The 25,922-nt window shown below is 42.7% G+C and overlaps 1 protein-coding gene across 4 annotated transcripts in view; it reads right to left on the bottom strand.

The window, feature by feature from the left end:
- Positions 1-3,295: 3,295 nt before the first annotated feature.
- Positions 3,296-25,922, bottom strand: part of DSE (dermatan sulfate epimerase) — a 277,759-nt gene continuing 255,132 nt past the window's right edge. For all 4 annotated transcript variants that reach the window (XM_069234562.1, XM_069234563.1, XM_069234564.1 and 1 more), the window contains 2 exons: positions 19,456-19,663; positions 3,296-7,988 (listed from right to left, as the gene is read on the bottom strand). In XM_069234562.1, coding sequence (XP_069090663.1) covers positions 6,224-7,988; positions 19,456-19,663 — 1,973 coding nt within the window. In that variant the 3' untranslated portion in view covers positions 3,296-6,223. The remainder of the gene's footprint in view (positions 7,989-19,455; positions 19,664-25,922) is intronic.

The raw sequence follows: 25,922 nt of genomic DNA, 5'->3' as shown, positions 1-25,922 counted from the left end.
GTTGGGGGTGTTGCATGTCACTCTCTTTTTCCTCCCCCTCCAATGTGTGCTAGGCAGCAGTACTTGCCGTGGTCATCTTCGCCGGCGTTGGTATTCATGGTGAAGAAGGAGATAGACGAGCATGGGGAACACCTGCAACTCGGGCTCCATGGCGGCGTGGTTCTTCCTTAAGTAGGGCATACATACATAAAGGAGGAATTGTTAAATGCTTGTAAAGTCTCATGCAAAACTTCTAGAAATGAACAAAGCGGTCAGCGGTCAAGGATGGTATCTACTGGTGGATACCATCATCTGAATGTCAGATGTCAGACTTGGTTATGCAGTTAGTAACTGTGCCAGTCTGGAAAAAGAACCCTTGCCTCTGATGCACTAGGATGAAATATTGATCAGTTTAAACATTTCCCTACACTGATTGTTTACATCAAGACAACATTAGAGGAAGTCTCTTCCTTCTGTGACAGGTCTGCATTTGAAAAGGACTTTTAAATGAAAACATATTGAGCCTCAATTCTCAATCACGCATTGTGATGGACAACATTACAGACCTTCCTCTGTGCCAATTATAGCAGAACCCACATTTAGTAGTGCAGGAAAGCTGAAGGAGGAAAAATCTGTGTACCACAGAATTTGTAAGAGTGAGGCTGGGATCTACTTTTTATCAATTGAGTCATCTCTACAATATATGCTCCATGGCACATGCAATACTTTGCAGGTATTGTCTGCTCAGTGACAGTAGTGGTGGTCTGGTGGCATGGTTCTTCCTTAAGTCTCCAGGGGTGAGTCGTTTCCCTTCTGTGCACTGTTTCTGCCGTGCTTTTGATGTGGTTGGTACTGCCCAGGAAAAGGTGGCTGGTAGGCCTGTTGTAATAGTTTGGGCGGTACATTGTCTGCCTGGCTGTTGGCGGTTACCGCTGTGGTGCTTGTTGCTACCGCTGTGGTGGTCGGTGTGTTAAAGTGGCTGTCTGTCTGAGCGGTTTCCAACGTGGTCTTAGTTCCAAATTGTTTACAGCCGGCCTGTTGGTGGTATTACCGCCGCTTTATCACTGACAGCCAGGGTTGTAATGAGGGCCTGAGTGTCCAGTTATCATTCCACCTTTGACAGTAAAGTAGCATATCCACTGTTGAATGGGGGAACTTCATCTCATGAAATTGCAGGTCTATAAAAAAGTTTTGAGGATATTTAGTTGAAATACTGACGCAATCCCTGCCTGCTTCCTGATACTGATTTAATTTTAACGGGATTTTCATAAAGTGTAACATTCCACCTAATATATGCTTCAGAGGCTTAGGGCATACATACATAAAGGAGGAATTGTTAAATGCTAGTAAAGTCTCATGCAAAAATTCTGGAGATGAACAAAGCGGTCAGCGGTCAAGGATGGTATCTAAGGTGGATACCATCATCTGAATGTCAGATGTTAGACTTGGTTATGCAGTTAGTAACTGTGCCAGTCTGGAAAAAGAACCCTTGCCTCTGATGCACTGGGATTAAATATTGATCTGTTTAAACATTTCCCTACACTGACTGTTTACATCAAGACAACATTAGAGCAACTCTCTTCCTTCCGTGACAGGTCTGCATTCAAAAAGGACTTTTAAATGGAAACATATTGAGCCTCAATTCTCAATCATGCTTTGTGATGGACAACATTACAGACCTTCCTCTTTGCCAATTACAGCAGAACCCACACATAGTAGTGCAGGAAAGCCGAAGGAGGAAAAATCTGTGTCCCACAGAATTTGTAAGAGTGAGGCTGGGATCTACTTTTTCTCAATTGAGTCATCTCTACAATATATGCTCCATGGCACATGCAATACTTTGCAGGTATTGTCTGCTCAGTGACAGTAGTGGTGGTCTGGCAGCGTAGTTCTTCCTTATGTCTCCAGGGGTGAGTCATTTCCCTTCTGTGCACTGTTTCTGCCGTGCTTTTGATGTCGTTGGTACCGCCCCGGAAAAGGTGGTGGGTAGGCCTGTTGTAATAGTGTGGGCGGTACATTGTCTGCCTGGCTGTTGGCGGTTACCGCTGTGGTGCTTGTTGCTACCGCTGTGGCGGTCGGTGTGTTAAAGTGGCTGTCTGTGTGAGCGGTTTCCAACGTGGTCTTAATTCAATTTGTTTTACAGCCGGCCTGTTGGTGGTATTACCGCCACTTTATCACTGACAGCCAGGGTTGTAATGAGGGCCTGAATGTCCAGTTATCATTCCACCTTTGACAGTAAAGTAGCATATCCACTGTTGAATGGGGGAACTTCACCTCATGAAATTGCAGGTCTATAAATACGTTTTGAGGATATTTAGTTGAAATATTGACCCAATGCCTGCCTGCTTCCTGATACTGATTTAGTTTTAACTGGATTTTCATAAAGAGTAACATTCCATCTAATAGATGCTTCAGAGGCTTAGGGCATACATACATAAAGGAATAATTGTTAAATGCTAGTAAAGTCTCATGCAAAACTTCTGGAGATGAACAAAGCGGTCAGCGGTCGAGGATGGTATCTAATGGTGGATACCATCACCTGAATGTCAGATGTTAGACTTGGTTATGCAGTTAGTAACTGTGCCAGTCTGGAAAAAGAACCCTTGCCTCTGATGCACTGAGATGAAATATTGATCTGTTTAAACATTTCCCTACACTGACTGTTTACATCAAGACAACATCAGAGCAAGTCTCTTCCTTCCGTGACAGGTCTGCATTCGAAAAGGACTTTTAAATGAAAACATATTGAGCCTCAATTCTCAATCATGCATTGTGATGGACAACATTACAGACCTTCCTCTGTGCCAATTACAGCAGAACCCACACATAGTAGTGCAGGAAAGCCGAAGGAGGTAAAATCTGTGTCCCACAGAATTTGTAAGAGTGAAGCTGGGATCTACTTTTTCTCAATTGAGTCATGTCTACAATATATGCTCCACTGCACATGCAATACTTTGCGGGTATTTTCTGCTCAGTGACAGTGGTGGTGGTCTGTACTCTACTTTGGGGAGGTGTTCTAGGACTCTGAAACTCAACAAGTACACACGCCTTCTTGTTTTGCTATGAAGACAGTGACTGGATTTATATAATTCTGCAGTGAGTATTATGTCACATCTTCAACTCAGCATGGGTGTCTTCATCTAAAAAAGGAGACTGGCACTTGGGTTCTTCAACAGTCTCAGTGTCAAAGGCTGCAGTATGGCAAGGGTAGACAGATGAATCACAGGAAACACTGGTACAAACTACCAGTGTTCAGTTTTTCCATGGAACCTACCTATCATCAGTTCAATTTGACTCTGCATCATAGACATGCACATTTATTTTTAATAAAATATTTTATTTCATTTTTCTTGCAGTATAACATTACATCAAATATGACAAAAATTTAGTGCAACGTGCTGTATTACAAGTAGAGATCTGAGTAGCATACTTCTTGTCCACTTTCCTTCCCCACTGGCCAGCAAATTGTCTATACTTTTCCTGCTCATTACAAACTACATCCTCACACACTTTCATTCTTGCACATTGAAATAAAGGATCACCCTGCCCATATTTCCCCACATTTTGCAACTATTTTCTACTTTCACAGATCACTTTCTGAACTACTGTGATCATCCTTCTCAGCCAGGTTGTTCTGCTTTGGGAATAGAGGGTACCTTACTCCACTTTACAGTTGTATTCTCTCCTCACTATTATTTGTTCACTTGGCAAATGTTTCCTGGTATATGTTGGGCCACTAATTGGCCCATGATTCTTAAAAGGCTCGCAGGATCCAGAAGATTGCTCCAGTCTACAGTCCCTTTTAATCTCTTTCTAGATACTTTAGTACTGTAGACACCCATAGGTAGAATGCAAAAGGGTTCCCTTTCCCTTTTTGCACCTCCTGGTCTCAAGCCTAAACTGAGCAGCCCGTAATTGATAAAGGTATTATTAAGTGTACAAACAGGCATAGGACCCGATTTAGAGTTACTCTATCACAAACACGACGAAGTACCATTTCCGGCAAACCCATGGTCTGCCTGCCTTTTTTGGGGTCCAATTCACAAAGGGGCTTCCCACTCGTGGTTGGGGCCCCCCAGTTGTGATGGAGGTCCTGCACTCGTGGCTGGACCTCTGTACTGCATTTACTCATTGTGGAGGTCTCGCCATGAGTGTGAGCCTCCCCACCCCACAACTGCAGAGCCTCTACCACAAGTGCAAAGGCTCTTTGTGAATCGGCCCCTTATAGTCTTGTTCACACACAAGTTATTTAGGGAAGGCCTGCTGGATCCTAGTTGAATAAATTTGTGGTTGGAAAGGCCAGGCTCGTACAAGCATAGGAGCATGGTGTTGCCTTCAGACTCACAACAGCACTTTCTTTGAAGAGCCATACTAGCAGATGTAAGTCTCATTTTCAGGTCTGAGTTGAAAAGTAGTTGTGCAAGACAAGCACAAGAAGTGATAGAAGCATTTTTTGTAAGAGGTAATTGTGGAACTGTCAGCTCTAGAGACAAACAAGGAACCATAGGTGGAAGAGCAGCCGCAAAGGCAGCATGTTGAAGGCACATTTCTCTATTATTATGCCTTACCGGTTCTCTTCCACCATGTGAGCGTCTGCTGCTGATGTTGCAGGGCAGATATGCACACATTATGGCGCCAAAGGAGCGACCGAAATTACCTCTTTGATCTACCTTATCAACCCTGTGTTTTAACTATTGTGAATTTTTGGCCTCTAGAATACAAGATTGCCTTTGAATGCTGCCTGTGTTGTTAGCGGATTAATTGTGTGTGTTCCCAATCAAGGATTATTTGTAAAGACTGATAAAAAACAGTCCATATATGGGCAGTGTCAGTTCCTGTAATGTTAGCAGGCGTTGTGTGATATGCCTTCCGATGCCTTTATTAATTTCAGAAAAATGACGCTATTGTCTATGGGGCTCAGTTGCAGAGATGATTAAAGGATAACACGTGTAATGTTAACCACAAACATACACATTCCTTTTAAAAAAAGGAAGTAGACTGTCAATTGAGGCACATTTAAATCGATGTATAAAAAACGTTTAAAACAAGAACTGAAAATGCAATTTTATTATTTCGCAAAATGTTAGCTTTGCATTGCTTTCACTTAACATTACTGTACATACATTTGAAATGTGCATAGAAAATCATGTATTGAACTCACTCTCAGTGAAATCAAGTACTTCTAGTCTGTTATTTCTCAATCCCCGGAGTTGTCAATATTACGGCTACCAGTAACTCTGGGGCAGGAAAGATCCAGCTTATTGAAAGTTGGACCATATGTGTCCACTAAGAAATGGGGAATTGCCAGAGAAATCAGAGATTCCGGATCTGATTCGCCTAGTAATTCTTCATTCCTGCCTAGACTTTCTCCTGAACTTTTCAGTTGCTGAAAATCCCATCATTCCATAGGGCTGGCAATTCTTGGTACTGCCCACCCGGAATTAAGACGCTACTGGTAACAATGGCCATAGTGGCTTGAGATGGTAGTCTGATGCTGAACCAGATGCACGCTTACATAGTTTACTGTCAAAGTTTAATGTACCACTTGACTTTAGTGGTTATCGCATCAGTTGTATTCACAAAGTCCCTTTTATTTAGAAAACATGAAAACACTGATTCAGGGTCCCTCTGTGCGGCTACAGGTTTTATGGGAAATCGCAGATTGCAGCAGCGCTGATTAGAGCCCTATGAAGGAGGACGGTTGACCTGAGATTCCTAAGGCAATCCTGTAATTGGTTCAACGGCTCCATGGAACCTCAATCAAATTGTCGGATAAGATGTCAGATTTACTTCAGTAGCTTTGATCCAGATGGCCAGAATTTTGTTTAAAATTCCTGGAGTGCAAGAAAAGGACGAATGAACCAAAAATACCAATGCCACTTTTGAAGCGAGAACAGATGGCAGGCCTCACTCTGTGCACTAGGCTTACCCCCCCAGTAAAAAAACAAAAAACAGCAAAGAAACCAGGAGAAAGATTCCAGCCAGCACAAGCATTGTTTTTCAAAATTACTACTTAACCCGATGCCCTGATGACTGATATAAATTGTGCTCATTCAAGAAATATTGGTCACCCATTTGTGGCTCTCTTGTGACAATCTTATTATTATTATTTTTTTGTAATCACAGCACATTACAGCAATTAATTAATAAAATATGAACATAAACATATTTCGGACCCGCCCTGGTTGAAATGTTTGCATTGACATGGACAAATGTCGACCACTTGAGTGAAAATTGTCAGTTGCTAACATCGCGACTGCGAACATGAGGAGTACAACCACAATAGTATACAGCAGTCAGCGAGAAGGATGGCATAGAGGCTCCTCTGACCATTCAGACGCTTGGCTTTTTGGAACCGAGTCACTTGTAAAACTAGCAAAATGATGAAAATGACAATATTCAGAATTAGAAAGAGTCTGGTGTAAGATGCGGACATCGAAGGAACAATACTTCGAGCTGGAGTCTCCATCTGTGCTGATCCCTGCCTGCCTATTCTGAATGAAGCAATGTTTTTGTGTTTTACATTCGGAACATCTACAAAATCTAACAAATCTTTCATCTCCTCCTCTTCATTGATTGGCTGCTCGCCCATGGCCATTGCAATGGCCTTCTGTCGTGTTTTCTGCTCATTTACCTCGATTTGTGCAAAAAGGTCAGCGTTTGCATCGATAAACTTGCTGCCCCGGGCTCCTTTCCTACTCTTTTTTACTTTGCCTTGCTGTTTCTGATGTTGCTGAGAAATGTCAAACAACTTCTCAATGGCTTCCTCTGTGTTCCTTTTGTCTGAAAACCTCAGTAGGCGCTCTGCCATCTTTCTAAAGCTATCAGTGTTCCCTACATTGGACAAGATATGCTTTTCCATCTGCTGGAAAACTGGCTTGAAGTGCTGTAGTTTCTGATCTACAATTCTAGCATAATCCTTCACGGGTTCCACAGGTGGATGTGTAATGGTAGAAGTTTTGTCGAACAATATCTTCTGGCGGTCTGCATTAACCTCGGCATATATGGACTGGCTTGGGGTTTCTCCTGTGAAGAGGTAAGCTGCATAAGCGTGCTCACTAGTTGCTAAGAACACATCAACTTGCTGGAAGTCTCCACTTACAGTGAAGCTCTCTACGTCCACAGAAGGTCCTATAAAGAGGTACACAGCCCTCGTAACAGGTTTCCTGAGACGGGTGGTAACATTGACATAATTTGTGCCATTGTATGGGTAACCATGTGGATATGGTATTGATGCAATAACAGCCTTTTCACTCTGTCCGGTGTCATCCATCCAGAACATTTTATACAGCCCATCTCTGTGCTTAAGAAAGGCACCATGCACCCCATCTATAGACGCTTCCTCGAATGGCATGTCCACATTGTGGAAGAAGCTAGCAGCTGTTTCAATAGGGCTACCATGTTCCAGGTGGATTTGGTCCACAAGAAGAAGGAGCTGAGGATGGAGGAGTACAAGGTTTCTTTGGATGTTTTTGATTTTGAGGTCAGGGCTGTATGCTCCAGCACCTTCTCCCCTAATGAAGACTACACCACTTTTCTCTGCAGCTGCAACCACTTTCCCCTGACAGTTGGCTGCCAACCCATATTTGTACTTTAACCACTTTGATGAGCAGTCTTCTGTAATCTGCCCTTCCCATGGGGCGAAGCAGGTCTTTGACACCGCTGGGGAAAACATCAGTGCATTGTTCAAAAATGTGTACTTTGGACCGTACAGAGCTTCGGTTATGAAAGGCACTCCATTCGGAGCAAATGTAAATGAGTTCTGGTCAGGGTGCTCATGGCCTGCATTAAAGTTCCTCCAGCCCTTAATCCAATCAGTGTATTTGTTTTGATGTACAATGTCGTATATTGCACGTCCTCCCAGCTTTCCTGACTTGAACGAAAGAAAAGGTCTGTTGATTTCTGCAGGTAAAGCACTTCCGTATGTCACAACTCCCCAATCCTCAAAGTAATGTAATCTTGGGATTCCAAAATCTGGTGGTGGACTGGATTTTAATGTTGCATCATACCTGCAAAGTAAGAAGAAAAAACATAAGAAACAAGGCAGCACCTGTATAAATAAATGACTCATAACCAAGGTAACTGCAAGTGACGCATCCAACACGTCAAAGAAGTTGCATGGGGCAAATACCCACCAGCTCAACATCACAAACACAGACGCTGAATAAACTCTTCGGACTTACCTCTGCACCCAGTCCCGATATTTGAGATTCTGTATTATATTAGCAAGACACAATTGAGGACAAGCACGATAGTGTAATGCCACTCACAACCCAAATCAGCCAGGGCTGCGAGGAAATCTACACTCCTGTAAACTGAGAGTGACAAGTTGCCATGGCAGAAATGCGCTATAACAATCCAATAACATATTATAAAATATTTTTACAGATATATGATTGTAGTCCCCTGGCAGAACTGAGTCCCTTCACAGAGGTGTACAGTGGGCTGGCATAGCTTTGTTCGTGACAGCGTAGCGAGAATGCGACGTAACATCAGCGATTGTGGTGGCATATATACCTTGGATATGAATATCCATGTGTCTGTTGTGGTGCACCCACCCTGAATAACAGACTATCTGCAGAGCCATTAAGGCATCACTGGGAAATAAACTTTCTATGAAACATTTGAAATTGAATAGTTAGCCTAATTTACTAAAATCTAATCAAAAAAAAAAAAGGTTGGAGTTGCTAATCCAACCAGAAAGGTGCATGCATTCGTAGATTGTGTTCAAACTATGGACAGTGAGATAACTTTCACTGAATCAGCATACAGAGCTCTTGCATTGGTTTTAGAGAACACATTTGCTTTAGGACTCCCACGTGGTGAAGAGCAGGAGCATGCAGGCATATCATCATTGTTTTGATAATCAGGTGTGTAAACAAAATAAAATTAAGACTGCCCCCATAAAGCTGTCTAGAGGAAAAAGTGTTAAAGCACGAGGCAAACCCAAAATGGCATCCTGTCTTCATTGACGGCATTAAATATGGTACCATGACCAAGAACAGTCATAAACTACTGAGTGGAGAAAAAATCATTAGCTATCAAGAGAATAAATATATTGTACGTAGCCCATTCCTTATTTGGTCACTGAGAGCAGGTGGCGATGGACGGTTAATTCGCATTACTTTTAGCTTATGTTTGGCCACATGTACGACAATGATGAGGCATATTGCTTAAATAATCCTATTTACAGGATCAGTTATGTTTTTCTTTTAGGACCTCAATATTAGAGCCCCGGTGTAGAGTGCAATAACTATTGCACATAATAAAATCCAACACTGAAGGGTAATTATCGCCTACCACAGGCTTTCCATGCAAAATGAGGCAAAACACCTGCATGTTAATGCTTACTGAACCAAAATCTGCATGTCCCCATATATTCTATATATTGTAAATGGAAATGTTGGACTGACAAGGGGTCATATAAATTGCTGAGGGACCCTCAAGGGCTATAGGGGTCCAGAAATGGGGACACACACTGGCACAATTAGCTCAGGAAATTTAAGGCTTGGTACTGAGACCATTTCTGATGTCTTGAAATTTAAATGCCTGTATTTTAATGCTAGATCCCTTCCCAGACACTGCATGGAAATATGGGGCACAATTAACTGCGCCAAACCAGACCCAGTTTCTAATAAAGAAACATGGATCAACAGTTCTGCGATGCCCGAGTTAACACCAGCAGTGCCAGCTGGTTATAAGATTTTAAAATGTGATCAGGGGGTAGATAAGGAAGTGGCCTTGCAGTTATTTTCTAAGGATTCTTATCAATGCACACAAGGGAGCAGAACCGTGATTAGGGACTGTGAGATTGAATCCTTCCATTTTTCATGAAATACTTCGGTTACATTGGGTGCATCCATTCTCTACAGGCCTCAATCCTATTTGCTCAGCTATCCCCTCTGGTTTTAAAGTATGATCATGTTTTGTTAATTGGTGATTTTCTTCTTTACTTCGAGGACACTGAGGCTTCCTTATGCAGAATGCTGGAGAATGAGATGCAGATTCTACAACTAAATTAGTGGGTAAAGTGCCCGACACATATAGCAGGGCATGCATTAGTTCTGTTATTCTCTAATATTGACACAATTAGGGTCCATAATATTGACTCTCTCTAATGGTCTGATCATTTCCTAAATCATTTTTCATTTACACTGCCAAGTGGTTGGCCACTAAATCCTGGCCCCACTCCAGTTCTGAGGAGCGCCTGGAGCAATGTCAATACCAAGGGCCTCACTTACTAGCCTGGTTGCAGGGGTGATTGTTTATGTGCAGGAAGGGACACACACACACACACACACACATAGAAATAGGGAAAAACAGGGAAAAATAATGTTATTTTGTTCCCGTTGTGCCAATTTAATGCCACCCCTGAGGTGGCGTAGGATTCTGAAGCATTCCCAGACTTGTAAATCTGGGAATGCACCAGATTTTGATATGGGGAACACCCACATCAACACCCATAAAACACCCCTTTCACACAGTGTTATGCATGAAAGAATTTATATTTACAAGGCCATGAAAAGTCATGCAGGGTGGCTTTGCATGGTCTTGTAAATATGGGCCAGCACACTGTGCCACCGAAACACATAAAAAAAGATCTTCTGGTGGCACAGTGTGCTTCTAGGTCCTCGCAGATGAGGCTCTGTGTCCTTCACATGTAATTTTAGTTCTCCAGATCCTAGAGACGGCACTCCCTTTGAAACATACTTAGAGGTTTTCAACTCAGCTGTGATTAAGGTATTTGATGTGTGTGCCCCTTAGAAGTCCGGCAACTCCTCTAGAACGTCTCTATCTGAGAACTGGCTCCCCCCACGCTCTTAGGCTAGCAAAGGGGAACTGCAAAGTCCTAGAGCATTAATGGCAGCAGTCGAAGTGCTCTGAAGACCGATTAGCTTATAGAACTGTTCTGAAATCCTATCATAAGATTCTATGGAAAGCAAAAAAAGAGTACTTGTTAAAGAGACTGGAAGGAAATAGTGGTTCCTTGAGAGAGTTATTCAAAACAGGAGCGGAATTAGCCCACACTGTCAGTCTAAATCAGACAACCAATGCATCGTTTATGTGATGTTGAGAGTTGGCTATGTTTTTTAATGCAAAACTGAGAAGATTTTTTCGACTGTCAAGGATCAACCTCCTTTAGCTGAAATCTCTTAAGACTTTTGGCCCCCATGAAAGAGCTTTGGTCCATCTAGGAAGGTTTGTGAACCTTAAACCAGAACAGGTGGAAAAGGTCATGCTAAAGGTGAAATCTGGATCTCCCCTAAATCTGTGTCCTCATTTCATTTTTTCGTGTCTGACCTCTATATTAAGTCCTTTTCTCACCTAGATTTTAATCTCTCCTTAAACTGTGCTGAAAATCCTTCTAGGTGGAAGCAGGCCTTGATCCTGCCTTTGGCAAAGAAAGCAGGGATGGATGCTTCCATCCTGCCCAATTATCGCCCTATCTTGCTATCGTCATATCTGTCAAAAGTACGACAAAAGCTAGTTAATGCCCTACTAATGCACTTTTTGGAGAGTTACAACTAGCTGGACCCAACTCAAATGAACTTCACAGTCACAAATAGCACTGAATCCACTTTTCTGGCAGTATTAGATAGTATGAGATGAGAGGTTGATCAGAGGAAGACGGCAGCCCTGATCCTACTGGATCGGTCTGCAGCCTTCAACACGGTCTTCCATGGCCTACTAATATGCAGGCTATATGAGACTGGCCTAAATTCGGAAGCCTTGCAGTGGTTTGGATCCTTTCTGAGCAACAAATCACAATCAGTGCAACTAGTTTCTTTCAGGCTCAGTCCTCTAATGCCTACATGTGGGGTTTTGCAGGGTTCATCACTTAGCACCATATTGTCCAATATCTATGTCTCCTCTTTTAGGGGTATCATCAAGGCTTGGAGCTTTGAGATCTATTATTATGCTGACAAGCTTAATATCTCAATAGACCAGATACATGGTGAGACACAGGATAGTCTCACTGGCTGTCTATGGGAAGTACATACTTGATGCAATCACACTGTTTGAAACTCAGTGCTGAGAAAACAGAGATATTGCTTTTTGGCGGGGCTCGCAGAATTTAAAAAAAACTTTGGGCCTGATTTAGAGTTTGGCAGACGGGTTACTCAGTTACAAACGTGATGGATATCCTGTCCGCTGTATTACGATATTCATAGGCTATGATAGGATAGTAATATGGTTGATTGATGGGATATCTGTCACATTTGTGACGGAGTAACCCACTCCGCCAAAATGTAACTCAGGCCTCTTGTGGTGGCTGGCGCTTCTCGGCCCTGCTCCAGAACCAATGAGGGTTGCTAAGAATCTCAGATTCCTAGCACACGATACCCTCTCCATGCAAGACCAGGTAAATGCTACCTGCGCAAATGCTTTAGTTCCAGCTACTGCATAAGCTTTTCCAATGGATACAGGTGAAACAGCAAAGGAGTGTCATTCAGGCATTAATTATGAGTAGGCTGGTGCTATAATGTTCATAAATCCACGAAATGTAGGTTCAGTTCTTCAATTTATTAGGAGATACAAACATCCCAACCTCCATCAGCTCCAAAGTCCATCTGTCGTCCTCGTGCCCACTCACTCGGAACCCTCACAACTCCAGATTCTAAATTCCAACATGAATATAACACATCTCTCCTATCCCAATTAACAAAAAAAAATAAAACAAGTAAAACAAATGGATTTTTGCATAGATTACATCATTTCCTAACTAGATATACAGAAACATCTAAAAGAAATATCAGGTCAACGCATAGTCCTTTAGGTGTGATGGAATTTTGATGGTTCTCTTAGATTTTCTAAGCGCTACATCATTTGTAGAATGAGGGATTCTACCTTGCCGTCCTTTGGAGTTTTCTAAACCTAAAGTGTTATCATAAAACTTGACAACCCTATTTAAGTTCCATATCTGACCATCTTCAGTTTTCACCGCATTGGTGAAAAGTTTCAAGACTTTCATGGGAGATGACAATTTCTTCCCATAACCTTTAAGAACAGGTTTCTTAATCATGACCCAATCAACAATACTCATAATAGTCTTTTTCACAGAATTCTTTTTATCAAAAGTAAGCTTGCTCATTAAAGTTTATATTTGGTCTCTGCTTTTCCAACTTTCATCAATAGCAGTATTCCTTTTTCCACTCAAAAATCATTGACCCAATTCGGCTCAAGAATAGTATTGCCTCGTCTTCCACGAAATAAGGCAAAAGGTGTTTGTCCAGTAGTGGAATGTGGAGTATGTCTATATACCGCTACCTTTTTTATTACTTCTTGTTTCCATTTTAGTAGACTGTCCTTAGCCAAGGTGATTGTTTCTTTAATGACACAGTTAAACCTCTCAACTAAACCATTACATTCAAGATGATATAAGGCACACAACTTATGCTTGATACCATACCCTCTAAGAAAGTTTTCCATCTCTTTTGAAATGAGTTGAACACCCTTATCGGTAAGAAGTGTGGAAGGAATACCCTCCTTAGTTATTAAGTCTTTGAGAAATCCTATCACCTTCTCAGTTTCTATGCCCTTGGTGAAACAGACCTCAGGCCATCTAGAATACATGTCCATGACTACAATGATATAATCGGCTGAACTCTCACCATAGGACCCAAGATGTCTAAAGCTATATCCTCCCATGGTCCCTTAGGTTTGTTCCTTATTACCATAGGCTGTACTCTAGGTTTCATGGCCTTTTCACTTACAGCACACTGCACACACTTCCGAACAACCCTCTCGGTTTGAGTATCCATGCAAAGCCACCAGTAAGATGATTATAATCTTTCTTTTGTTTTGGAAATGCCCATATGACTGCTATGTGCATGATCAATCAACTGCTTTCTTATACTAGATGGAGGTATTAATCTTGTACCTCTAAGTAGCAAGTCACGATCTACTGCCAATTGATCTTTCACACACCAGAACTCCCTACATCCTGCACTACCTTGAACTTTACTTCTCCATCCTGATTGTAACAACTTCACGACCTCCTGTAAAACACTGTCAGATTTAGTTTCCTCACGCCACCTTTCCTCAGAAATAGTTTCATAACCTACTTCACACACTCTTTCAAACTGTTCCAAATCTTCAGTCTCGTCAGGATCTGATAATGAGGGCGACACTAATCTAGATAACACATCGGCTGAGTAGTTGTCAGATCCGGGGACATACTTCACAACATAATCATACTCTTGCAAAGCTATAATCCATTTGGTGATTCTGCTCGATACTTCTTCTATACCTTTAGAGTTAAAAACTTCGCATAAAGGCTTATGGTCGGTTTTAACCACAAATGGTCTTCCCCACAAGAACTTCTTTAACTTCTTAATAGCCCAAAATACCGCAAGGGCCTCTCTTTCTATTACTGAATACTAGTTTCAGCTCCTTTTAAACTTCTGGAAATAAAAGTAATAATTCTCTCAGGACAACATACACCCTGTTGTAGCACAGCCCCCACACCTTTCCCACTAGCATCAGTCGTCAATATAGATTGCAAAGCAGGATCAAAATTCTTTAGGTTCAGAGCACTGGATAAACTGTTTTTTAATGCAATAAATTCCTTCTCAATATCTTCACTCCATGTAAACTCCTTACCCTTTCTCAAAAACGATCTCATATTAAAACAGGAGCTATCAAAATCCTTAATACATTTATTGTAATATTCTGCCATTCCCAGAAACCGCATTAGATCCTCTTTGGAGGTGGGAGACGTCAAACCTCAAATGGTGTAAACAAGATCCTTCTTTGGTACTAACCCGCCTCCAGTAATGGTATGACCTAAGTAATCAATTGTCTCGACAGCAAATTTGCACTTTTCAGCCTTAATGGTTAAACCATATTCAGAAATTTTACTTAAGACCTTCCTGAGAATTTTATAGTGTTCAAGATTATCTTTGCCATATACTAAAATATCGTCTTGGTAAACACAGACGCCACGAATACCTCTCAATATTTGTTCCATGGCCCTCTGGAAAACAGATGCAGCAGAGATCAAACCAAAAGGTAGACGGATGAATCTATATGTTCCAAAAGGAGTAATAAATGCTGTCAAACTCCTGCAAGATTCATCCAATGTTATTTGGTGATAGGCTGAAGTTAGATCGATGGTGGAAAAGACTTTAGCACCCGAAACCATAGCTAACAATTCAGAAATGTTGGGAACAGGATATTTGTCCACCATCACACTTTTGTTAAGCCTTCGAAGATCTACACAAAGCCTAGTATTACCATTAGATTTCTTGGCTATGACAATGGGAGACAACCAATCCGTTCCCTCCACTTCCTCAATCACACCTTGATCTTTCAATTTCTCAAGTTCAGACCGTAATTCATCTCTCACTGCAAAGGGGACATTCTGCACCTTGCTGCAGAATGGCACAGCACCCGGAGCAATTTGATCTTATGCGAGTCCCCTTTCATACACCCTATTTTCTCACTGAAGACTTTACCAAATGCTTTGTACAATGCTTCTGAAAGATCAGTGGTGGGCACTATTCCCCCCTCATTGGAATTCTGTAGTTGTTTTACTATAATGGGAGGAGAACTATTATGATCAAGCATTACCCCCAGATCTTTCTGATGCCACCAGCTTATAATACTATCTCCTTTTTTGGAAACATAGATTTATCCTGAAGTGTAACGTTGGTCGTATTCAATTAACCCGACAAAATATCCATGCAAGTCTATTGGCTCACCACCATAACCACACGGCGTGACATCAGGTCGTAACAAATTGACCCTTCCCTTTAACTCATTCTGATAAAATGTGTTGGGAGACTATTGAGATCTTAGCGCCAGAATCCAAAAGTACTTTTGTTTTCTTTCCTTCTACAGTAATGTAATCTAGAGGACCACCCAAACTACTATTTGAAACTTGAAGTACTATTTGGCCACACGCAAAGTCAGACTCATCATTGATAGCATCTGAACGGTCATCAATAACATTTACTGTCTGTTTAGATTTTTTAAGATTACAAACAGCCGAAAAGTGTCCCTTCTTCTTGCAAAATAGACAAGAGCTGTTAACAGCTGGACAAAGTTTACTATTTGCAATATGACCCTCTTTGCCGCATCTATACCATTTCTTTCTGTTGAAGGTACAAGTTGTTTCTTTGTTAGAAGACTTGTTAACTTTAGACTTACTACCTCCAACCACACTAACATCTTTTGAATCACTGTTTTTCACAACTTCAACACATTTAAGAGAATGTTCAATCCTCTTAGCGAGCGATATAACTTGATCAACTTGAGGATCATCTAATAACCACAATTCGTCCTGTATCCTATTAATATTGCAACCCAGCATGAATTGGTCACAAATTCTCTCTTCCAAAGTTGATCCAAACTTACATGTTGATGCCAAACGTCTCAATTCTGTAATGTAATTTTCAACAGATTCACCCTCAGCTTGTTGTCTTTTGCCAAAATAATACCTTTACAAGATAGTGCTAACCTTAGGTAAATAATGAATATCTAACTTTCTAATGCATGTTTCATATTCATTAAGATTGATAGCCTCACTATCTGGAAGGTCGGGAAGATGATAAAAAATGTCTTGACCCTCTGTTCCCAAACAGTGAAGCAATAAAGCAGTTCTTCTTTCATTACTCAAAGAAGTACCACACACCCTGGAGTATCTTTTGAAAACTTTCTTCCACTTTCCCCACTTGATTGGAGGTTCTCCAGGAGTGGAAAGAAATAAGGGAGGAGGTGCAACGTTCTGCATTATAAAAAATAGACAGAACAAACTAGTATTCACAGTACTTGTACAAATGGTCTGAGAGTAAAGTAAATGTCATGTAACAGCTAACACCAATAGAAATCATCAGAAATGTCCAGTAAGTTGTATATATAGCATAAAGTGTGGCACATAGCGGGAAATAGGCTAAAAATAAACTCTAGAGGAAGTGTTGTTAGAAACAATTATGTACTGCATTTGCCAGAAACAGCACTTTAAAGAGCTTGTACACAAATCTTTCAGAACAGACGGCAGCGTCTATCAGCCCTTAAATCAGCTGATAAAGATGGCAGGGTCTCTTTGTATGAAAAGTGTCTTCTAAGGAAGAGTAGCGTTGCAGGTACCCACACACATATCATTCAGGTCAGCTAATAGTGAAAAAGAAAACTTCTCCCTGAAAGAGAATAGTTGGCAGGAGACCGCAGGGATCTTCCAATCGAAAAACGCTGTTCTCCGATCAGCTGTAGCGAGTAAATGTCCCAGTAATGGCAGAAGCATCTCCCTGAAAGAAAGGGTTGGTAGGAGACAGCAGGGATCCTCCAACAGGAAAGCGCTGCTCTCTGAACAGCGTAGTGATGACACGCTGTTGAAAAGCCTTAATAAACTGACAGCAGCAGCTGCCGCAACGTCTCTCCGAAGGAAAGGCTTTTCCGGCGATGAGACCCTCCGCAGGAATCGCAGCGATGACACACTGTTGAAAAGCCTTTATAGACTGACAGAACCAGCTGCTGCAACGTCTCTCCGAAGGAAAAGGCGATGAACAGCTGACAGTGGCAGCGGCGGTAGCGTCTCTCGGAGGAAGAGGTTGCTAAGAGACCGAGAGACGCTCAATAAAATAACCGCAGAGGGCTGCCGGAAAGGACGTGCAGTCAAGTTTCTCTTCACTAGGAGAAGAGACAAAAGAACTGTTCACAGTTCTGAGGCAGGCAATGCTACGAAATCCAAAGGATGCCCGAAACCGCCAAACATTGTTCCTTAGTTAAATAAACGACGTCATGGAGTTGGGATGTTGCTTCACGAAGCGCAGGGTAGTCCAGCTCGGCGCCAGTGTTATAATGTTCATAAATCCACGAAACGTAGGTTCAGTTCTTCAATTTATTAGGCCGTGAATACAAAATCCGGAGATACAAACATCCCAACCTCCATCAGCTCCAACGTCCGTCTGTCGTCCTCCTGCCCACTCACTCGGAACCCTCACAACTCCAGATTCTAAATTCCAACATGAATATAACAGCTGGATTACAGGAATGCTTTATATTTGGGAATGGCTGACAATGGCTGTTTGCAGTCCATTCAGAATGCAGCAGCTAGACTCATTTGCAACAGTTTGGAAAGCAGATGAGTCTCCACCTGCCAAACTTGACTCCACTGGCTTCCAGTATGCAAGAGAGCCAAATTCAAGTTGCTATGTTATGTTCACAGAGCACTAAATGATACTGGGCCTGCCATTCTGCACGACCCAGTGGCTTTTTATAAGCCAACGCAAGCACTTGAACTCTCAGCCTATTGATCTTTGACTGACTTTGGATCTCCTCATGTTTCGGAAGAGAGTGAAGACCTGGCTATTCCCCCTTTTATGGATTTTATGGTATGGCACAATGTAGTCTAGCACTGTGATATCCCTCTGTGGATGATTTTAGCACTTTATAAATATAGTAAATAAATAAATAAATACTCCGATCATATTTGCCCCAATAAATTTCAGACAACAGGTTTGATTGCTGAAATTTATTGGGGGTGGGCTGCTGCAACTGGGCCCAGATTATGATTTATTTCATGCAACGTAGCAAAACACCTTGCTGCGCTTTACGAAAGGGAGAGGGCAGAATGTGCCATATCTATCTAGATATGGTATATTAATTTCCTTGCGCAAGCACACTCAGTGCAGCCTACTGCCAATGCAAGCACATTGTACCATAGTGCAAGGGTGCCTGTGTTACAGGCAGGATTGTCTTTGTGCAGGAATGTGCACTTTCCTGGCGAAAACAATCCTTAGATGCAATTTCTCTTTCTAACTGTGCTGCAGAATGCAGCACACTTAGAGAAAACAACAAGGAGAAATACAGATATTTCTCTTTTTTGCGCTTCTACTGGGAAGGCGTACAATTCTGACGTATTCCAAGGTCTACTAGTGTTGGCAAATCTGGGAATGCTTCAGAATACATGGGTGGATGCTTAGAAACACCCACGCTTTACCCATGTAACGCCTTCCCAGTGCAGTGTAACGTAAGGCAGCGACTTGCGCTGCCTTGCATTACAGCAGATTTACCAAGCCGCGCAAGGTGCCTCTGCAAAGCATGGTAAATCTCATTCTAGGTTTTGCGTTGCCTTGCGTCACCTTGTGTGGCACAAGGGCAATGCAATACTTTGATAAATCTAGGCTCCAGCATTTATCAGCTGCAATAAAATTCCAGAACTCATAATTCCAGTATATGCAGTGAGAGGATTTACCACACATAACAGAATTATACGGGGAACTTGAAATGAGGCCCTAAGTAAAAAAGCCTATCATTAATTTGGAAGCGTACTGTGGAATCACTGTACATAACAGTTGTTCTGCTAAAGCCACAGCAAATTACTATTGATGTCTGCAGTACTGCGTTCATAAGCAGCGTTTGCAGAGTGAGCAGCATGAAAAAATGCATATATCTACTAATAAAGTAGTCTGCATCCCGAAACCAAGACAGATGTCTCCTAGTCTGCCCAGTATATGCCCATTCGAGTCATACCAAATAAACTCTGTGTGTAGGGTGGACCACCGCTGCCCCTTGGCTGGAGTTCCAGGTCCTTCCACCACTCGGTTCTTCCTTATCTGCTCCGCGAGCCAGTTCCCACTGCCGTTTCGCATCACAAATTTGTCAAGGAACACCAGCTGACTCTCGGGTCCATAAAACCAGTTGTAGTTGGAGTCTGCAATGGCCACTGTTCTCTGAAATCCTAGAATAAAAGAAGACAAAATCATTACAGCTTGTAAGACCAAAGTAAAGTCGTCACGCTGCATGACAGCATTCATTAAGTTAGAGAGAATATGTTTGCTGTTTTAATTGGCCTGTGTTGCTCTTGATGACGCAGAAATGAAGGTTTTACATTTATTAGTGCATAAACGTAGTGTAGCAATAATGAAGTGTGACTTTAATCGAACTAATAAAGATTGTACGGGGACAAATGTGCCCTCAGAGTAGTTTGCCGGCATTTATAAGCGTGCTTTATATAACGTGAAGTATTAGAATTGCACGAATCTGACATAATCGTAAACGTGTGCTATGATTTGCTTGTTTGAAATGCTTTAGCTTAGCCTAACTTTAATGGAGGCTTCGGCCTAGTTGCCTGGTCTCACGGTTTAGATGCTCGTATTTTTCCAATGTGCTAATAAACGTGTATTTCTGCTTGAAGCTGTACTTTTCCACATGCTTATCTTAAGGTTTCGTGCCAGCCTGGCATTTTTCTCTTTGCTCCAAGGTCAATCTGCAGGTGCGGACAATGGAAGCTCTGAAAATGAGTTAATTGGTATAAAATGTTGCAACTTGCGTACCCGTCTCCAAGGATAATGTATGCTTAAGTAAAAGCTTGAGAACTGTTGTTTTTGATTGGATAATTTGAAGCCAACCTATGAACCCTCCAATGGAAGACCCTACTGGATTTGAACTGTTGTCTATTTAAACCAGGTGCACGAGAAGAAAGTAGCCATTACAGCCATTGCAGCCATTATTGCCGTTACCCGCCATTTTGCAGCTAATATGGCCCACCTTGCTACGACGCCATTTTGAAAGAGACTTTGATGCTTTCTCTAATCGAGAGAAAGAGACTTTAAATGATTCTTACCCTAGAGACTTTAACTTTGAACTGCCCATTGCATGAAGTAGTAGTTTATCTTGCCGCCGTGAGGCAACTGCCCCGTCCACCCCTGCCCCTTTGCCCCGTCCCATGCTGATCGAGAAACGGTACCTGTGAGACGAAGACTTCCTTGAATGCTGATTGTAATTGGTAAATATGAAAGGAAATTGTATGATTGCATTGTGTTTCTTTTAGGTAACCAACTGCTGATTTTTTATAAGAGCCCTAGTTAGGAGTTTTTCTAAATTAATGTTGCTAAATTGTTTTTGCATGAAGTCCCACATGCCGATGCTAATTTGAGGTTAGATGAGGATTCCTTTTGTTGCACGATGCAATTTGAGACCTTGTTATGCTGACTAAATGTATGCAATTAGCTCATTACAGATTATAGTTTTAGTGATTTGCATTGCTATCATCGAATGCCTTGTTATTCAAATGCTGCATAGATTGCACCTGTTTCGTCGTTATGGACAGCTATTAATGTTCATTTACGTTTATCATTTGGTGTTGAGACACATCTATATTGTGCTAGCTTTGCTAATATAGGGAAATAAATTCATTAACTTTGAACAAACTGGTGTGATTATTCATGACCGAAAGGTCATGGTTCGCCGAAATGTATTCTGGATTAATTGTTAAGTGTTATGTTGATCAGGGCATTGCTTACGTTCGTTATTGATTATTGATTTGATTAAATTGACTGATCTCGGGTGAAGAGAGTCCCACTTAGCCAAAAGATTCATCGGCCGAGAGAGCGTCCGAGTACAGGTAAATTATTAGTACGGAACGCTCTATCAGTAGATGGTAGCAGAGGACGGTTTAGACTTTTGGGACCCCACTCGAAACATACATGGTGTTGAATTAACGGTTTCGACTTTTGAGATCCCACTCGAGAAGTTGAATTAGATTTTCTTGGGTAAAACAGATTGAGAAAATGATGATGGGCTAAGTCCACCGCGACTTTCCCGGGATCTCGGAGCTTGCGAATGAAGAGAATGGAGGTGTGAGATCAGCGTTGGCGGTACTAGTGATGGTATGAGTGAAGTTAGGATTTTGCGCTTGCACAGCTTATTGCCGCAGATTGTGTGAAAAGGTTGCGAGGATTTTAGAGAATAGCGGAGGTGCGACTCCGAGTGTAGAAGTAGGGAAGTCGTCGAACTTCATAGAAATAGCGGAGGTGCGACTCCGAGTGTGAGAGTAGGGAAGTCGTCGAACTTCATGTGCATGTGGCGCTTCGTGCATAAAAAGGTCCACGTGGTTGTTGTTGTTGAGACGGGCCCTGCGAGGTCAAGAGACTCCGGAGTATGTTGAAAAGTGTATGAGACACTTGTTTATGTTGTGGTCTGGTCGGTTTAGTAGGTTGACCGGGCGTGGTCAACGAGTCGGTACGTGTGTTAAGGGAGTGAAAGAAACTTCGACTTCGGGCTTTGACAAATTCTAAGTGCACTAGAATAGATCACTGACAAGTTGAGAGCAGTCTGCGGGTCAGATTTGCTTGCGAAAGTGGGGACCGAGAAAGATGGAATAACTGCCGAGGCTAGTGAAAAATCCCTAAGGTCCTGAAGCGATTGTGTTACCCCTCCTGTAGTAAACCGACAGATCTGTTTTATATTTTTGGTAGCTCGCGATACATGCCAGAAGTTGTTACGAGAGGAGCTGAGTGAAGGAGGACTAGCCGCGAGGCTTTGTCAGCCGCAGTGTGTGTGAGTGTGACGTCACTAGGAGCCGCGCTGGGATAGGTTGGTTGCAGAGAAGGGTCGCGCACGGATTGGACGCAGTCCGTGGGGCTCGATTGGAAGGGGAAAGGCAAGCGAAGAGTATTCCGGGAATCAAAGTCACTTATTGATTACAAACTTTGTGAAATAAAAGACGAGAAAATGAAATTTTTTAAAGCATTAAGGAGTGCGATGAAGGGGGAGTCTTACATTAAAGCGAGCGTAGGAGAGGAGACGCCGCCCGAAGGTACACCAGCTTACATTGTAATGGAGGAAAAGGGGGTAGCTCTGTGCCTTTGGTTAAAGCAATGGCACAAGCTGACAGAGAAACATGGGAGCGTAGCGTTCCCGGTCCATGGGACATTCAATATAAGGATCCTAGAGAATTTGAGATTCGCGATGTACGACATGAAGGTACCTCCAAGGCCAGCACAGTTTGAGGCTCTAGCGATTTGGGAACTAATGGCTAGACAGCAGCAGCAAAATAAGTTCGAGACTAGGATAAGGAAGGTAGAAAAGACACTAGCGGACGCTAGGTGGGATAATGCACAGAAGGTGTGGAGGTCAGATGTATTGCAGGGGATAAAATTGTTTCCCGCAATTACTAAGGAAGAAGAGGAGACAGGTAAGAAAGCTACCTGTAAGACAAACAGGAGGTGTTCCAAGGATAGAGAGGACGAGGAAAAGTTGAGAAGAGAAGAGGAGTTAGAGGATGAGGAGTTAATAATGCAATTGCTGAACGACCGTCCACCACCTTATGCAGAGAGTGGACAAGGTCCAAGTACCAGTTCTGCCCCTCCGGCACCGGTACAGAACAGTGAAACTCAGAGTTCAGGAGCATCATCGGGATCTAAGGACCCGAGTTTACTGTTCACCCCGCAGATACCGCAGGTTAGGAGAATATATCCAGATGTGCCCATATTGAAACCAGCAGAAAATTATCAGTCGCAGGTCCCAAGGTACTACAGCAGTAACAACAGTACAGGAATGATTCTAGATCCAACCGTAATGGGAGGACAGAATGGTCACAACCCAACACTGGCACAAGCTGAATTAACCCAGTTTTTGATGCCTCAAAAGCAGATGCAGGGGGGAAACGCACATGCTCAGATGACGGGGAGTCAGATGGGCATGCCGGCAATGATGACCCATAGTGTGGGAATGAACATGTCTCAGAACATGGGAAATGGACAGAACCCAGATGCGATATCACTACCCATTACTGTAGGTCCACCGGTACCTTTGTACAGTCAGTCTAACTTAGGTATGAGCGGTCAGGGATCAATGCTGCAGAATGGGACAGAAAGGAGGTGCATAGAAAACACTCCAGGGATAACTCCGATAGCGGCTCAGCCAACTGGATCTGGGTCCTTGATGGAGTTTAGTCCCATATGTGCTCAGTCAACACTGGTGAGGTCGAGTCCCCCACTGATGATACCGCTATCATCGAACACTGAAAAGTTGCCGCAACCATCAATGGCAGTCGATGTGAATGCTACACTGATGGGGTTGAATGTGCAACAGCTGACACAGTGGTTCAACAGTCTGAATTCCACACAAAGCTCAGCCAGTGGGAAGGGAGAAGATTATCTGAATAGGGTCAGGTTGAACATGGAAGCACAAGAATTGGTGGAAGGGACTATGGGTGTGAATAGGTTAGAGTCCTACTCGGAAGAAGAGCTGAGGTATCAATGTCCCAGGATTACGAGAGAAGTGAACAAGGTACATAGAAGCTTGCAAGAAATAGCTGACAAAAACGGGGTTGATATAGACAAGACGAAACACTTGAGCAGGAGCTACAGGTTGGATTTCGGGACCACAGATTTTGAACACATGAGGTCAGCAGGCATGAAGGCGCACCTTAGAGAATTGTTGCAGAGTGCACAAGTGTGGAGGTGTTTAGACAAATGGGAAAGCAGATGGGTAAAGAGAAAGGAAAAGAGGAAAGACAGTGTCCCAGAGCTCAACGAGAAAAGACCACAGAGTAGTGATGCAGTAACCATGTTACCAATGAGGGAGACAGCAGGGGGAAAATTAATACATGTACCATGGCACAGAAGCGACATTCAGTCTTTTACGGATGATTTTCCCAAACTGAGAGAGAAACCGATTGAATGGTATCAACAGACTGATAGGTTTGTGAAGCTTGCAAAATGTCTCTGGGAAGACCTGAACACTCTCTTTGAGATTGTGGTTCCGGCAGATTTGTGGGAGGATTGCAAAAGAGCTGTAGGTTGGCCGACAAGTGAACCAGAGAGAGACAGGGATACGGGTGCACCATCACCTATGGTGATGAGCCTGTACAATAAGGTGATTGAGCATTTGAAGACGAAGGTTGCCGCGAAAAATGTGGATTGGCAGAAGATCGATCGAACTGCCCAAGAGGCTAAAGAGTCGATTCATAGTTACTATGAGAGGTTGTTGAAGGCGTTCAAGAACTACAGTGGCACGGAAACAATAGAGGCGAAGGACATGCTTCATTTTGAGTTTAGATTTGTGGAAGGGCTGAGACCAGAGATAAGTCAGATGATAAAGTCGCATTTGATTTGTTGGCAGTCGAAACCTATTGATGAGGTGTTGAATTATGCGAAATACTGTAGCGACGAAATTGAAGTGAAACAGAAAAAGTTGAAAGAGAAAGTGATGATGATGCAGCTTAAAGCAGCTCAGACAGGTCTGCAAGGTTTGCAAGGGTTCCAACAACAGGTACCACAACCGCAGCCGCAGTTGCAGGGAAATATGACGTTTCAGCCACAGGCGAGAGGCAGAGGCAGAGGAGGTTTTGTGAATAATGGTCCGGATTTGAACACTGTTGTGACTCCGAATGGTGTGCAGGCATTGAAAAAGGTGATGCCGTGTCACGTGTGCGGAATTGTCGGTCATTGGAAACGCGAGTGCCCGATGGTGGTGCAGGAAGGTGCAGGTGTTGGTCAGCAAAACAATGATGTCAATGCATTTGAGACAATGAGGGGACCGAAAATGAGAGGTCCAAACCCAAATTTTCAGACCATAAATCAGCTGCAGGGATTACAGCCCATGCAGCCGCAGCAGATGCAGATGCCCCGTATGCAGATGACGCAAATGCAGCCAATGCAACAGCAGTTTCCCATGGTACCTAATCAGCAAATGCAAATACCTTTGGCACCAATGAGTCAGCAGCAAGTGATGGTTCCTCCACAGGTCTCGGGTCAGGTAATGAATACAAATGGCACCGTACAACAGTTCCCATTACACAGTGAGAGTGGAGTAAACAATGTATGGGAGAGTGAAAGTTCAGGAGAAGAAGGAGATTGTGTGCTTGCAGCATCCTTGGAAGTTGATCAAAAGGGTCCGTACGTGGAGGGAAGAGTAATGGGTCATCGTGTCTCATTCTTGGTTGACACAGGAGCCACACGTTCAACTGTTAAGAGCATTGAAGTACCAAATTTGCCACTCTCAGGGAGAACAGTTCAAGTGGTGGGAGTAGCAAACAGGCACCTGACAAACCCAATTACAGATCCGGTACCAGTCAGCATTGGTAACTATCAAGGGTTACATAAATTTGTGGTATGTGACTCAAGCCCGATAGCACTGTTAGGGAGAGACCTATTGTGCAAATTGGGTTGTTCGATTATGTGTTCGAACGATGGAATCAAAATTCAGACGAG

The sequence above is a fragment of the Pleurodeles waltl genome, chromosome 5, assembly GCF_031143425.1.
Source record: "Pleurodeles waltl isolate 20211129_DDA chromosome 5, aPleWal1.hap1.20221129, whole genome shotgun sequence".
NCBI lineage: Eukaryota > Metazoa > Chordata > Amphibia > Caudata > Salamandridae > Pleurodeles > Pleurodeles waltl.
This window is presented reverse-complemented; position numbering and strand designations above follow the sequence as displayed.